Below are 14,521 nucleotides of genomic sequence, written 5' to 3' on the forward strand. Positions count from 1 at the left end.
GTTATGTGATTAAAAGAGCAAAAAGGAGGGCTAAGAGATTAAACCTTCCATGACAACTTGCAGTGCTATATCATCAAGGCTGAGAAAAGAACACAAGAACACAATGGCATGTGTTCAGCCAATCAACATACACTTCCATCAATAGTAGTTCCTATTGTGCTGGGTTACGACTCTACTCTTAAGAGCTTATTTAGTCCACCCAAAGGCATTACTATAACTAAAATCATTCCCAGTCCCTGCGGTGCAAACACGGCAAAAAGTGTACTACTGCCAAAAGTTATAGGAACAATGAAAACGTTCCTCCAAAGCCCCTACTTTAGGACGACGGAACTGGAAGTGCTAAAATGCTAACTCGTTTCTGTGTTTTGGCCTACAAAAATACATCATCCCTGCACCACTCTATACCAGTCAACAGTCACTAGCGCGTGCAACAGCCCCCTCCAGGTCCTAGAGCCCGCCAAGTAAGAATTTTATTTATTAAGGGGGAAGTAGAAAAGTAGAAAAGTCTAATAAAAAGAAAAGTAAAAAACACAAATAACAAGTTACTTCTTTTTCTGAATAAAGCAGGAATTATCATTAATATAATATCATTAAGAGTGTACTCACACAAGGCGATCTGAACTGTGCCAGAGCATGTTTGACCCCCAAATTCTGGTTCGTTTGACTAGTGTGATCGCTCCGTACCGTGCCCGGGCAGTTTGCTGAACCGTCCCTGGCCGGCTTGGAAGAGGTGGACAATCGCGACAGGGCACGGTACAAGGCAACCGTGCCTAGTGTGTGAGTACACCCGAAAATCACGTGTCTAATTTAATAGTAAGAAAGTATACCCTAAATGCTGAATAAAAATGACTACATGACACTCATAAATTAATTTTTTTTTAATATACTATACAGTTGAGTTTATTAATGTGTAATATTTCACACTTCTCTTTTTTTTTTTCAAATGGATGATGAAAATAACTTGAGTCCTTGGAGCTCTAAAGAAGCTAAAGGCGACAGGTCTGAACTGACCTGGCACTGAACTGATTTAACCATGCAAGATGCTTTAATAGCCATAAAAGAGAACTAAGTATTTTTCAAGGAAAAAAAGGAAAGCATGTAACAAACTACTTTTTACTGATGTGATACTAGCATAACATGCATACTTCTATGCAACATAACAGAGGAATCTAGCATAGGCTACACCTTCACAAAGTTATGAGAGGTGCGGGTGTAGTTCAGAAAGGACCAGTTTTGAAGGGCTGAACCAAATATTCACACATCCCAGTGTGAATGCCAGCAATAGCAGCGGTGAACCATACAACTATGTTGAGAGATACAAACCACAGGTTGCATTCTCTCAATCCTCGCTCACACTTCTCTTTCCCTGCATCCTCAGGATCAATCTCTTCTCAACATTTACAGTACAAAAACCTACAATTAACAGCAGGCAAAATGGGAGGTTTGTATAACACTCCAAAAAAGACGGCAAGCTGCCAGTAGACCTCATCATGACACAGCTGTTTTCCCAAGATGCTTTACACTTCAGCTGAGTAATGTTGTAAGGTCAATGAGGAAATTTTACTTGAAAAACAAAAGCGGAAAAAAAGCATCTGAACTGCTAGGTAATCAAAAATGGCTGACTCCCCCCACAAGGTAATGCATGCAACTCTACATGCAAAGCTGTGATCCTGTGCCCTTCTTGACCTTGCTGACACCAATTTTTACAGCAGGTCTCCTTCTGTTGAGCTCATACTGTTTAAATTTCCAGAAGCCATCATTCACTCTTAGAACCACATTGTCTTGAAGAATCCTTTAATGCTGAAATGGTTCTTTGTTACCCCTTTTCCACCAAGACAGTGCTGGTGCCGGTTCGGAGCCGGTGCCTACTCGCGAACCAGTTCTTTGTGTTTCGACAGCCAAAGAACCGGTTCTCGGCCAGGAAAATTGGTTCCAAAGCGGCACCAACTCTTTGCTGGACTAGAACTGTTCTTTTACCACGTCATTCTTACATCGGGGGCTGGGGGCGGGGTTATTGTCGAACTTCTTCTCGAACGTAACCTCCGTCTATAGTAATCCAGACGAGCAGCACAAATGTGTTCTAAACGTCTTCTTCTGACTCCAATATAGGATCACAAAGCCAGGAGAAACATTTGCAGAAAGACGATGTAATTGCTATGCTTGAAGTTGGCGCAAGCATTTCTGGGAAAGCTAAGACGTATGGCAACGTACACAGTGACGTAACGACGTCGTTCGCTGGGCTCTCTAGTCAGTGGAAAAACAAACAGGTTCAGAGAAGGTTCGCAAGTTGAACCAACTTTGAACCAGCACCAGTTCCGAACCAGTTCTTTTTTGGTGGAAAAGGGGTATGTGTAACAGTTTAGGGTTCTTTATACCCGCACTTATAAAAAAAAGTGAGCAATAATACTATGGAAGTCAGTATCAACTGTCTGGTTACCTACATTCTTCAAAATATCTTCTTTTGTGTTCAACAGAGCAAAGAAACTCATACAGGTTCTTTATAAAATCAATAGGGTTCTATAGCACTTTCAAAGCGGTTCTATTAAACACCAAAAAGGGTTATGCTACTGTTCCAAAGAACCTATTCTAGAACCATTTAGAACCAAATGAGTGCTCAAGAGTGCAAAATAAGAAATGGCACAGTGGTTCCTAGATAGTCACAGATGGAAATAAGAATGGATAAAGTAAGTGCAGAATTTGCATTACATAGCTCAGAGACCAACGCAATTCACTTGAGCAAACCGTCATACAGAGCAGGCTTTCATGCTTTAAAGTAAACTGTGGTATGGAAATAAACCAAAGATAAAAGCTCGTTTGGAAATATCAGCACAGCGGTATTCTAACAACTAACACAAATCCACAAGCTTTTGCTTTCAGACACTGCATATAAACCTGCAAAATTCCCATCATACCGCAGATCGCCGTACGTCACACTCGCTGCAAACTCCAAGAATTCTAGAGATCAAGCCCGAGGGCGAATACTGTCAGCTCAACAAGGTCTGAGAAAGAAACTTTCTCTCGTCCTCCAGGCAAAAGCCTGATGGATGACGTCAAGAATAGCAACAATTTGGAGTTTTAGTTGATTTATTAAAGTGCAGGCGCACTGTAAATTTCGGATGCCACAGCAGGCCAAATGAGGACACCTGAAGAGGGTATAAACAGCAGAATGACCTTGACTCTTTTGACCTTATCTGCTCTCTTATACAGTGGAGTTTCTTTCTCTCCCACTATGTCACGCACTCATTCCCTCAAACACGCAGACACCGGAACCAGTCTCTATGACAACCTCATGTTGCCACAGTTACAAAGTGAGATACTGAAATCAACAGGGACTGACTCACTTCCTCTTGCACCACTAATGTGTCTTTGTGTATGTAATGAATGCACTGACAGGCCTTAATCTCCAAAAGATCCTAAAAATATAGATACAGCTGATTAGAGACTTAAATAAACTTCTACTTTGGCATGTAACTCATCACACACCTTTTGTGGTACCTCGAAATGTGTGGTTTGATGGAGCTGAGCCATTTCTTATCCAAGCCACCTAACTAGACCTAGAAATGATCTAGAATGCTTAACCACACAGCAACATGCCTAAAATCACTTACAACACATTAGCAACTGCACATAAACAGCCTGAGGCAAGCACTACTCAAATTTACCTATAAAAATGTACAAATCTGCCCAGCCATTCAAAAGGTTAATGTCAGTAAGAAGTAGGGGTTTTTTATTAAGAAATTAAAGGGGTGATGAACTGAGAAATCAAATTTTCCTTGAGCTTTTGCCATATAAGAGGTCATCATACAATAAGAATATCCTGTAAGTTTCAGAATTGAAAACTTCCTTGCTAGTCCAATAAAAGCTTTTATTGACACCAGGCACAGCGAACGACAAAGTGTTTCAAAGTGGGGATCTATGACGTCAGAGTATCAAACCCCGCCTCCACAGAAGATGATCAACGCCTACTTCAACACTGCCTGTTTAGCCCCGCCCACCGATTCACACATTACATGAAACTCATTATAATATGCAAAACTGTTATCCAATCATAGCAGTGGGCGTTTACTTCCAAGTCTTCAAGGCGGCACGCCCATAAAAAAAACCGAGCGTTTCAGGAGCTAGGCTCAAAACCAGGGTAGAAAATAGCCTATTACTTATTCATTTTGATGAATGTAAAAACCAAGTGAACGTCCTAAGTTGACCTCAGACAACAATAAAAAAAAATTTAAAAAGCCAGTTCATGACCCCTTTAACTTCTTTTCATCAAGGACGCATTAAGTTGATCAAAATTGGCAGTAAAGACATTCATAATATTACAAAAGATTTCCAATTCAAATAAATGCTGCCCTTTTGAATTTTATATTCATCAAAAAATCCTGGAAAAAAAAAAAGCTATCATGGTTTACAAATAAATATAAACAGCAGCACAACTGCTGTTTATATCGATTCAACATGGATAATAATAGGAAATGTTTCTTGAGCTGCAAATCGGCACATTAGAATGATTTATGAAGGGTCATGTGACACTGAAGACTGGAGTAATGATGCTAAAAATCCAACCCCAAACTTTTCAACAGTAGTATTACGCACTCAGATCTCACTTTCCACACACTCCTTGAAAACCGGTTTTAATTTACAGGACAATTCACCCAAACATTTCAATTCTGTCCTTATTTTCTCACCCTTATGTCATTGCAAACTTGTTTGACCTTCCATTTGCACTACACAAAAGAAGATACTTTTAAGAATGTTTCAACTTATTTTGTACATAAAATGAAAATCTTTAGGGTTCAATGAAGTTTTGAGCCTTCATGGCTTTCACTGTGTGGACAAAAACAGCTGAAATACTCAAATATTTTTCAAATGTTCCACAGAAAAAAAGAAAGTCTTACAGGTTTGGAATGAATGGCATGGGGGTGAGAAAACAACGGCTTTTTTTTGGGGGGGGGGGGGATCTATCTTTTCATGGAGAGTGAGTTATTTAGAAATTCACTGTAGTCAGGTCTTGCTGAGACATGCAGATAGAAACCCAAAATCATGTGACAAATATTCATCCCAGAGACATTAAATAACCCCCAACTGAAAGCTAAGCTGCTATTTTAACCGTAACTGTTAACCGTCATGAAGTAGCACAACTGCCGAGGGGCTGAAATGGAGATTTGGACTCTTACCGTTTAGCCTCCTCCAAGTGGCACAGGTATTCATAGGCCATGTTCTGCTGACGCCGCTCATCCATCTCCTCAGCAGTGAGCCGCTCCACACCATCCAGGACAGCTAAAATGACGGGGGAAACATACGAGACATGAGAATGAAACACACTTACTGTGCACTGTTCAAAAGTTTGAGGTCAGGAAGATTTTTATTTCTTTTGAAAGAAGAAATGTTTCTTGAGCAGCAAATCAGCAAATTAGAATGATTTCTGAAGGATCATGTGACACTGAAGACTGGAGTAATGATGCTGAAAATACACATTTTAAAATATATTAAAATAACAGCCTTTGTTCAAAAAGAGAACAGTAGTAGATATATTTCTCACATACTGTACATAATCACTTAAATACAGTCACCCTCAAACGGTTAGAATAAAATGTAATTAAACTGCTCCATTCTAACCAAACCGTTTCAGCAGTTTATGCAAACTTTGTAATATACATAACGTCTTATGACCCTGACCTCTGTGATTATTCCACATACTGAAATCATTTAATCTTCAAAAAGAAGATAAATCGAATTATTAATGGCCGCACATACTTCAGACAGAAGAAATAAGGAGGAAACTTTGGAAATACATATTCGTCTGTAAAAGACCTTAGTCAGGACAGACACCATACTGAATTTTATGCGAATGAAAATGACACTGTAAGGGACAGACTTACAGTCTATCATGTAATTTTCAAAACACACAACTTTCAAAACCGTTTCATGGATTTTTTGTCGACAAAGCGTTTCTTTAGAAAGATGAACCACAACAGTACAATCTATTGAACACACTTGTACTTCTATCCCTATTTTTTTTATTCCTGCCAAAATTTAAATACGGCCTGAGATTTGAAAAGCTTCTAGGTTTGGTCTCTAGAGTCGTACAGGAACATTCAAAATGGTCTGAACTGTTATGATCCACTTTGGACCTATTTGATGCATTAGATGCATTTGTAAGTCAAACCTCTTTTGGAAAATAAACATTAAGGGAATAAATCAGGCTGCAAGGCTCTAACTCTGAAAACAGCTTTCATCTGAGGGGATTCACATCCCTAGCAGTCAGAGTGAGTAGATCCTAAATTGTGAATTTTAATAAACTTTAAATTTTAAAAGAGAGTGAGTGAACCATAACAGTATTCCAGTCTTAGATTTTGAATTATTAAACCTCAAAACAATCCTTTACCCTGCAACAAACTGCAGAGAAACCCAATTCAAAATTATGTTTGCATGTTCAGACGTGAACAGATCTATGACGAGGGTAATCTTAAGGTACTATGTCACTCATTACATTCTTCAGTGAGTGTTTCAGGCACTGCTCTAGAAGGTTTTCCAAAAACAAGACTATTAATGGCATTTTTCCATTGCATACAGATAAAAAAAAGTCTAGAAGATAATAAAATTACATGATTCACCCACCAAATAATTGTTGTTCAGAGCTAAATAGACTCAAGCCTCCTTTGAACTGTTATATTACCATACCTTTAAGTAAGTAATAACTAGCTTGCAACAAGAAAACATGTAAAATCTGGCATTTCATTTGTGTGAACCAATCTGATTCTTCTGAACAAATCATTCTCATTAATTTCCATGCACTGAAGTCTCTCCCTTTTTAATTGCCTTTAATGACTAATATTACAAACCCATAGCATTCGAGAACAGGCTGTGAAGGAGGGAGCGTATTTTTAGCTGAAACAAACTACTTGCCGAATAGAAGTCTTACTTTGGGCGAGTCAGTGTGTTCAGACTGAATTAGAGTGTGAAACTCAGTTTGTGAAAAAGCAGAATGAACTCGGACATCTACATTAACAACAAATATTGTTTGTTCAGTTTATCATGCAAGTCAATCCTTCACAGAAAAAAAAAAAGAAAAAAAAAAAGAAGCAAAGGGGACTGAATAAATCTGAATGTTTAAAATTTACTGATGACCAATGACCATGCAGAAATAAAGTCACCAAGGTTAGGTTAGGCCAGGTTTCACAGACAGGGCTTAGACTAAACTAGGATTAGGCCTGAATTCAATTAGGGTATTTAAGCAGCTTTTGAAGACGTGCCCTAGAAAGAAAAAGAAAACATTACTTTCTTGAGACAAAACAATGGCACTGACATATTTTAAGATATGTCAGTGCAAATTGCTTTCAGTTAAAACAGCTCAAACATGCATTTTAGTCTGAGACTATAAGCCGTGTCTGTGAAACCGGGGGTTAAACTCCCATTTACTTTATTTACTATAGGCCTAAGTTTAATTTTTATACTTTGATTAAAATCGTGCAGTTTATTTAAACCATTGTTTCAGTCAACCAAGTGTGTGTTTTTTTTACGAATCGATGAGTGAATGATTCGATGACTCGCTCATAGCACACAAAAAGACTCGTCTCCACCCACCGCCATAAAGCCCCACTGAACGAATCAGTAGAGCATCTAAATGAATCCTTCTAATTGATTCAAAAGATTCAGGTGAGGTGATTCACACCACTAAAGCGAAATACTGTATATTTCAAGCTTAGAAAAGTGAGTGGTTTCGCAGTTGTCAGCTAGTGAAACAGATCATTGAAACTGTATTAGAACCAGAAACAGTTAACCGCCTTTACTGCAGCAAAGTGACTCCATAATTAGTCTGTTTGGTTTGACTGGGTGGAAATAAATAGCAGCGCGCGATACAAAGACGCGTTTTTCACTGGTAGTGACGTCCGACCTTCAGTGGCGCGATTATGTTTAGGTTGATTGGTTTTCTGAATAATAAAGTCAACACTCATTAATGAGAGAAAACTTCGTTATGGGCTAGATCAAAACCACTGACTAACGTTACTTAATAAAACTCTTCTTTTTTTTTTCAAACGGTCTTGTCTATATCAAGGGTGTGCAGAGAGTATGTACGCCGTGCGCAGATATTTCATGTTCAGTTTATATTTCTTGATTAGTACTGCGGTTATCTCAGCATAGAGAACTGAATGTCGATGATTTGTGTAAAATTGTGTAAAATTACATTAAAAACAACATGTTTGGTTGCTCAAAAACGCTGTCCATGTGATCCCGCTCGGTTCGCCCCAGCACATACAGTATTATAATGCGGAAGTTGTTAACCATGCCGATGCAAACTTGAGCATTAAAAACACGAGCAACGGTATTAAAAGCATCAAAAGCAATTGAACGGCACTTTCTTTGAATTAAAGCATTTGTATAAAATGAAAAGTTTTCTTGTAACACACTGAGCAACATGTTTCAGAACGCCTAAAGAAAACGTATTACTATTACTTACACCCATATCTCGGTCGCTGACCGTCTGTCTCTTCAGAAGTTGACATGTTTTCTCAAAAAGTTAGTCCTATTTCCTTATTAGTTCTCAACGCAGATCTATGTCCTTTAGGATTTATATTTAGACCTTGAGAAGGCACCTCTGGCCCCCTTCTTACTTCGCTGCACAGTTTCAGTTACTTTTTTTTTCTTCTTGAAAACCCACTGATGTCATGGGCGTGTTCCTTCCTAAATCCTGAAGTATGCGTTTCAGGAAACACCCATTTCAAGAAAATCACTTCAAAACTTTTAACCGTGACTGCAGCGCCCTCTACAGGCCACACTGGCTGCCACCAGTGATACCAGTGATTCTCCAGCAGGGGTCCTAAGCAAACTTCCAACACATTTCTTGAAACCATCCCTGCGTCCCAATGTGCGTACTATCCACCCTATCTGCCCTAAATAGTATTGACAATTACTAATATCATAATGTCATAATAGCCTACTATTTAGGATGGATAGTATGCACATTGGGACGCAGGCAATCACTCACTTTCTGAAAACCTTAAACATAAAACCAAATTTTTTAAACCACATTGAGAGAACCTCTGACTCTTCTGGCAAAATCAAACAATTGCCTCAAAATCATTTTACCTGTGCTCAAAATAAAACAATGCTTTTAGATCATACACACACAGCGAGTCAATATTATGAACACTACAGATAATTCGTTAGACATTACATAAAAAATGGAGAACACAGAATCCAAAGCATGCAGTTACACAAAAAAGTATTGTGGCAAGGTAAACAAATTTTGCAATTATGTAAAAAAGTGTAGTAATGACAACTTGTTTACTGTATGCACTGCAAGTATTGTACTAAATATATTGTTTAGTATTGAATGTCTATATATTCAGCACTTAACTGTGAAAATACAGTGACCCAACTACAATAGCCAAAAAGCTTACAGTATAAAAACTCTAAATGAAAAGCATGTACACTCAGAAGAGTTGTGCAACTGCAGAATCAAGGTCAGTGAGAGAGATTGATTCTGCTTCAGCATCATGTCTTCATGTTGGGTCCACATTGTCCACATCACAGACAAAGCCAGATCCAGCCTTGATAACATCCTCCACATCTCTTGCTCTTTCTCGTCCTCCTCCTCTTCCTCCTTGTTCACCACCTCTTACACATAGGCTACTCTTCCTCCTCTCCCTCTTATTTTGTTTCTATCCATATCAACATTCTGCACTGCACTGACATTTTGAGTCAATTTTGGCACTCTGAACTGACTTGTATTATGTACAGTATGACCACATAATTAGAAATAAGTGTGAACAATTTTGAGTCGTTGTGTGTAAACGATGACAACTGTGTTGTAGTTGTGTTTAGCTTTTGCCTGCCTGTGTTTAGCGTTTCAAAAACACTAGTGCATCGCAGAATGTGTTTAGAGTTTTCGTTTATATACTGTCTATGAGAGTTTTGCAACAACAAAAAAAAGAGTGCTTGAGATTTGCAAATGGTGTCTTAACGATTTATTCAACAAATTGGAATATGCTCAGAGAATGGGATTTCATGTTTAAGCAATTCATAAAAACTGTAGCCTAATATGAGCTCATACAAACGGCAGAAATAATTATAAAATAATAATAAGGCTGTTCTATTCTATTCTATTCTATTCTATTCTATTCTATTCTATTCTATTCTATTCTGTTCTGTTCTGTTCGTGTTTCTACAGCTGCAGTATATGCCTGCATAGTAAACGACAGCAGGAATGAGAATTGCCTATTGAACATGCAATAAACCGCATGTTTGCCTACAATCTCAATTTCAGGAAAATAAATATCCTTTCTTTGCCCAATAGCTGACACGATGTAAGTGAGGGCGGGGAAAACCAGTTTATAAAGCAGCCAGTGAACTGTTAAACACTAACAGACCGTGTTTACTACTAAGTGACCCGCCTCTCCTCACCTCAGTGTCCTGTGACCCGGACAGTTGACTGGAGTCTGGACCATGTCGAGCTCAGAGATACTGTCCGGACTGATCATAGTCGGCCTCTTTATCGTCATGTGCTCCGGACAAACTTCACTAGAACTGTCCTCGGAAGACACACAACTGTCCCAGGATGAAACGGAGAACGAATTAGTGAGTATTCGCGAAATGAAACGCCTTTTTATAGCTTTGTTTATATTTCTTTGTAGCGTGATATCTTTTGACAAATGTGGCCAATTAGACGTGAACCAAAAACTGAATAGGCTAATTGGTTGGTGAAGTGTTAAAATTGTTTGTGTTTATTTTTAGACTGGTTTCATCTAACTTTGAATAAAAAGTATAATTATTTTCATTTATATCTTAAAAAAAAAAAAAAAAGGCTATTCAGTTGCTTGGTTTTTTTTTTTTTTTTTTTTTTTTGCATAGGTTGAGGCTATGACTGCACTTTTGGGGAGATATAAGACCAGTTTACCAACTTCAGAAAAACGTGGCATTGCACAGGTAAATATTGCTCCATTTCTTTGTCACCTTTTTTTCTTCATATTATATGTAATTTGCTTAAAAGGTCTTGTAAAACAACATGATCACGGTCTTCACATCTGATCATGAAATTCTTTCTCTCTGTGTCTCTCTGTAGTGTGCTGTGGGGTCCCGCTGCGCCATGAGACTTGGTTCACGCTTTGGAAAATTGTGTGAATGTGTCAGAGGATCCAACTGTAACTCATTTCTTCTGAAATGCATCTGAATCATTAAAAAGAAGCAAATCCATCATCCTTTCTTGATGCATAATGTCATGCCTGAAAGACGCAGGGTGGAAATCTGTTTTCTGAATCACTTGTACAAGATCTATGACAACAAGTATTTATCAAAACGCAGAATGTAACAAAACAGCATGGGTTTTATGTTTATTTATTTATTTATTTATTAATGGTTGTCTTGTGTTATCAATAAACATTATTATTCTTCAGCACTTCTTATTGTCTTCATGAATTGTGCAGTTATTCAATACACCCTTAACAAAGAAGTTAGACTAGTTTTAATTCTGAAATAAAAAAAAGTTGGTGCCTTAAATGTTTTAAGCACAATCAACTTGGATGTTTAAGTCATATTAAATTACATTTAACTTGAGTCTTGTATTACTTATACAAAAAAAGTTGAAAATTGTTTAACTTATTTTGATGAGTAAAAGCAATGTACATCAATGCAATGGGGGGTCATCAACTTAAAAAAGAAACTTCAGCTGCTTAACACTTTTACATTTAAGCAAATATTCAAACCGGGAATCTGTGATTAGAGTATTTCTCTTCACACACATTAGAGATTTTTTTTATTTTTTGGTGGTCAAGTGGCTTCCAGTGTACTGAAACTTTATACATCAATTCATCACAATACCAACAGTGACCAGACGAGTAGCCTGATTAAAAAGTCAATAACAACTATAATACTATAATAATAACTATAAAGCACTGAAAATTTGGTCACCAAAATGTTCAGGCCAGTTACAATGTTTTGGGATACACACACACATATATATAGGCAGGGATACATATACTGTATATCCATATCCGCGCCTGACTCAACTCAACAGCTTTTACGGGTGCTTTTCAAGGCAGGGTTAGGTAAGGTAAATGTAAATGTAGGTAAATGTAAATGTAAATGCAGGTAAATATATATATATATATATATATCTTAGACAAGGAGTACAGCCATCAGAGGTGTTTCTGGGAGTACAAACAGGCAAGTCAGATGTATTATGGGCAATGTAATTCATATTCTCACTGTGAACTTGATTGGAACATGCAACGCCCATCACAAATCGATTTGCAGAAATATAAGCAATAATTTAGTCTACAGAAAATGAGAAGTATAAAGTGCAAAATTCCAAATTTTAATCATTGGCTATGTGCATCAGATGTTTAAAGTCAATGAACTAGAAAATTACTAATTTAAAGATCCTGCAGTTTTATTGCCTTTAGGAAGAACAGAGACGTTATTCCTGAATGCTTTCTGGCAAGACAATAAAATGACGCAGTGTCCACAGAATCTCAGTTCATGAGGGCATCCAGGCCATTATGTTTGGGTTTAGACGCTCTTAATTACAGTCAATCAGGGTAAAACCCAGGGGTTCAATTGTAAAGTTGTCTGTGTGATCTATGCCCTGTCCTCATTGATCTAGAGAAAGAATGGCGTCCTCTGAGGAATGATAAAAAGCATATTGTATAAGATTAGATTGGTATCACATGCCATTTATACAGTATAGGTACAATCAGACTTTCCTATTGAAATACTATTCCTGCTTAAATACACAAAATATGTTTTCTGTGCTGATGCCTGTCACAATTAAGTGCGGAATCCAACACTGAATGGAATACATCCAGATGCAGTTATTATGAAAGACCCACAGCTGTGAAATAGGATGTAAAGTAAAAAGAGCTACGAAATGGATAGGCCTTCATTCGAATCCGATGAAAGATTATGAGCTGTTCTTCAATGCTGGATGTCATGATTTACACATTACATTCTTGCATTTAGCTGTATGACTTAAATGAGGCTCTATAATAAGACTGCAGTGTGAATGTTTCCCCTGAGAAAGAGCACAGTCGATACATTGGTAGTTGAGAGTGCAACTTTCTGGTCCATTTCTTGAAATCGGTCAGTTTAGTGTCCCCTTGAGATTCAGTGGTGCATTATTTAGCTGTCCTGTGTTATACACACGCACTCTGGCACTTTATTGATCCCTAAATAAATATGTTTAACCTGTTAGTCATGAGGCCAAACCACTGAATTATTCATTGTTCCATTGTGTCACTGAATAATATTATGGTGTAATACACAACTTGCTGCACTGTGTTGTTTTGTACCTCAGTTTTCCTGCGGGTGAAGGATTTTTTAACATTAATATATGCCTTTAATGTATTTAAATATACATTTAAGTTACTGAACAATGACAGAAATTAATATTAATTCAGGGCACGTGTTGAAAAAAGCTGGTTGTTATGCATTAAAATGTTTATCTTATTTGGAAATTGGATTTTATTCATTTATGGCCTACATTTACAGTTTGATTGTATAAGACATTTAACATAAACAGTAAGACTTGCTATTTGATTTAATCTGACATGCTAATTACAATGTTTAAATGAACCCATAATGACTGGGGTTATTATTTGTTTTCAGCATGTTTATGGCTCATAACATATCTGGTAATCTGATTAAATGGTCCGAGTGATACAGTTAATGCATGTCTTGTGTTTTTTTCATCACTTTTATTATGACAGGAGCTTTAGTGTTGGAAAATATGTCTGTAATATTACTAAACTACCTGTGAGCTGCAAAAAAAGGGATAATTACCAGACCTCAGCATCAATATTTCAATGCACAATTTCTTAGGTAAGGTAAGGTTTGATATAACGTGAAAATGACTCAAAAGTACATTCTTTGTTTCCTCAAATATGCGTGTATTGTTGCCACATATAGAAGCCAACATCTATAATACATTGCATCAGCTAAAAGAAATGGGAGACCTAAAAACACAACAGTTCAATGAAAATCACACAAGTTATCATTGAATATCTTGTAAATAAAGCAGTTCTCATTTGCGTTTGGGTTTCAGCTGTGGAGTGCTGGTAGTGCCTGCTCTATTCTTTATTGAGAAAATACTAATACTAATTAAACGTTTTTTCTTTGTTTTTATTATTTGGACAGTTAATGTTGAGTGGGAACTCACTATTCAGCTAACTACAATTTAAACCCAATCCTCTTCACAGAATAAATATTAATATACACAGTAAAAACTGTGATGGCATGATGCCAGAATTGGAAAAATAAATAATAATAAAAATATATACAATAATAAATTACATTCAAATGTAATCAAATAAACTTTCAACAAGACAGTAATGAACATTAAAACATTCTGCAACAGATAACTAAAAATATTCTGGCACAGATATCCGTTGAATATGAAGATCAGAGCGGTAATTGGTTTCTGAGGGTGTCCGGCTCATTTGAGTCCTGCTGTGACAGATGCGGGATGACTGTCCACCCTCAGTGACACCTGCATTTGATCTTTTTCAGAATGATGTGGAATGAAAGTTTT

General features: G+C 37.3%; 2 protein-coding genes across 2 annotated transcripts in view; one reads left to right on the forward strand and one right to left on the reverse strand.

Moving 5' to 3' along the window:
• Positions 1-8,688, reverse strand: part of iqgap1 (IQ motif containing GTPase activating protein 1) — a 51,580-nt gene extending 42,892 nt beyond the window's left edge. Inside the window, exons 1-2 of the mRNA XM_084108540.1 lie at positions 8,456-8,688; positions 5,172-5,274 (exon numbers count right to left, since the gene is read on the reverse strand). Coding sequence (XP_083964666.1) covers positions 5,172-5,274; positions 8,456-8,501 — 149 coding nt within the window. The 5' untranslated portion in view covers positions 8,502-8,688. The remainder of the gene's footprint in view (positions 1-5,171; positions 5,275-8,455) is intronic.
• A 1,672-nt stretch (positions 8,689-10,360) lies between these two features.
• On the forward strand, positions 10,361-11,391 carry cartl (cocaine- and amphetamine-regulated transcript-like). The gene is made up of 3 exons (XM_084109856.1): positions 10,361-10,575; positions 10,849-10,923; positions 11,060-11,391. Exons 1-3 carry the CDS (start codon positions 10,444-10,446, stop codon positions 11,165-11,167), a joined length of 315 nt encoding a protein of 104 aa, XP_083965982.1. The 5' UTR covers positions 10,361-10,443; the 3' UTR covers positions 11,168-11,391.
• Positions 11,392-14,521: the final 3,130 nt, after the last annotated feature.

The sequence above is a fragment of the Abramis brama genome (assembly GCF_963993115.1).
Source record: "Abramis brama genome assembly, chromosome: 3".
Classification (NCBI taxonomy): Eukaryota; Metazoa; Chordata; class Actinopteri; order Cypriniformes; family Leuciscidae; genus Abramis; species Abramis brama.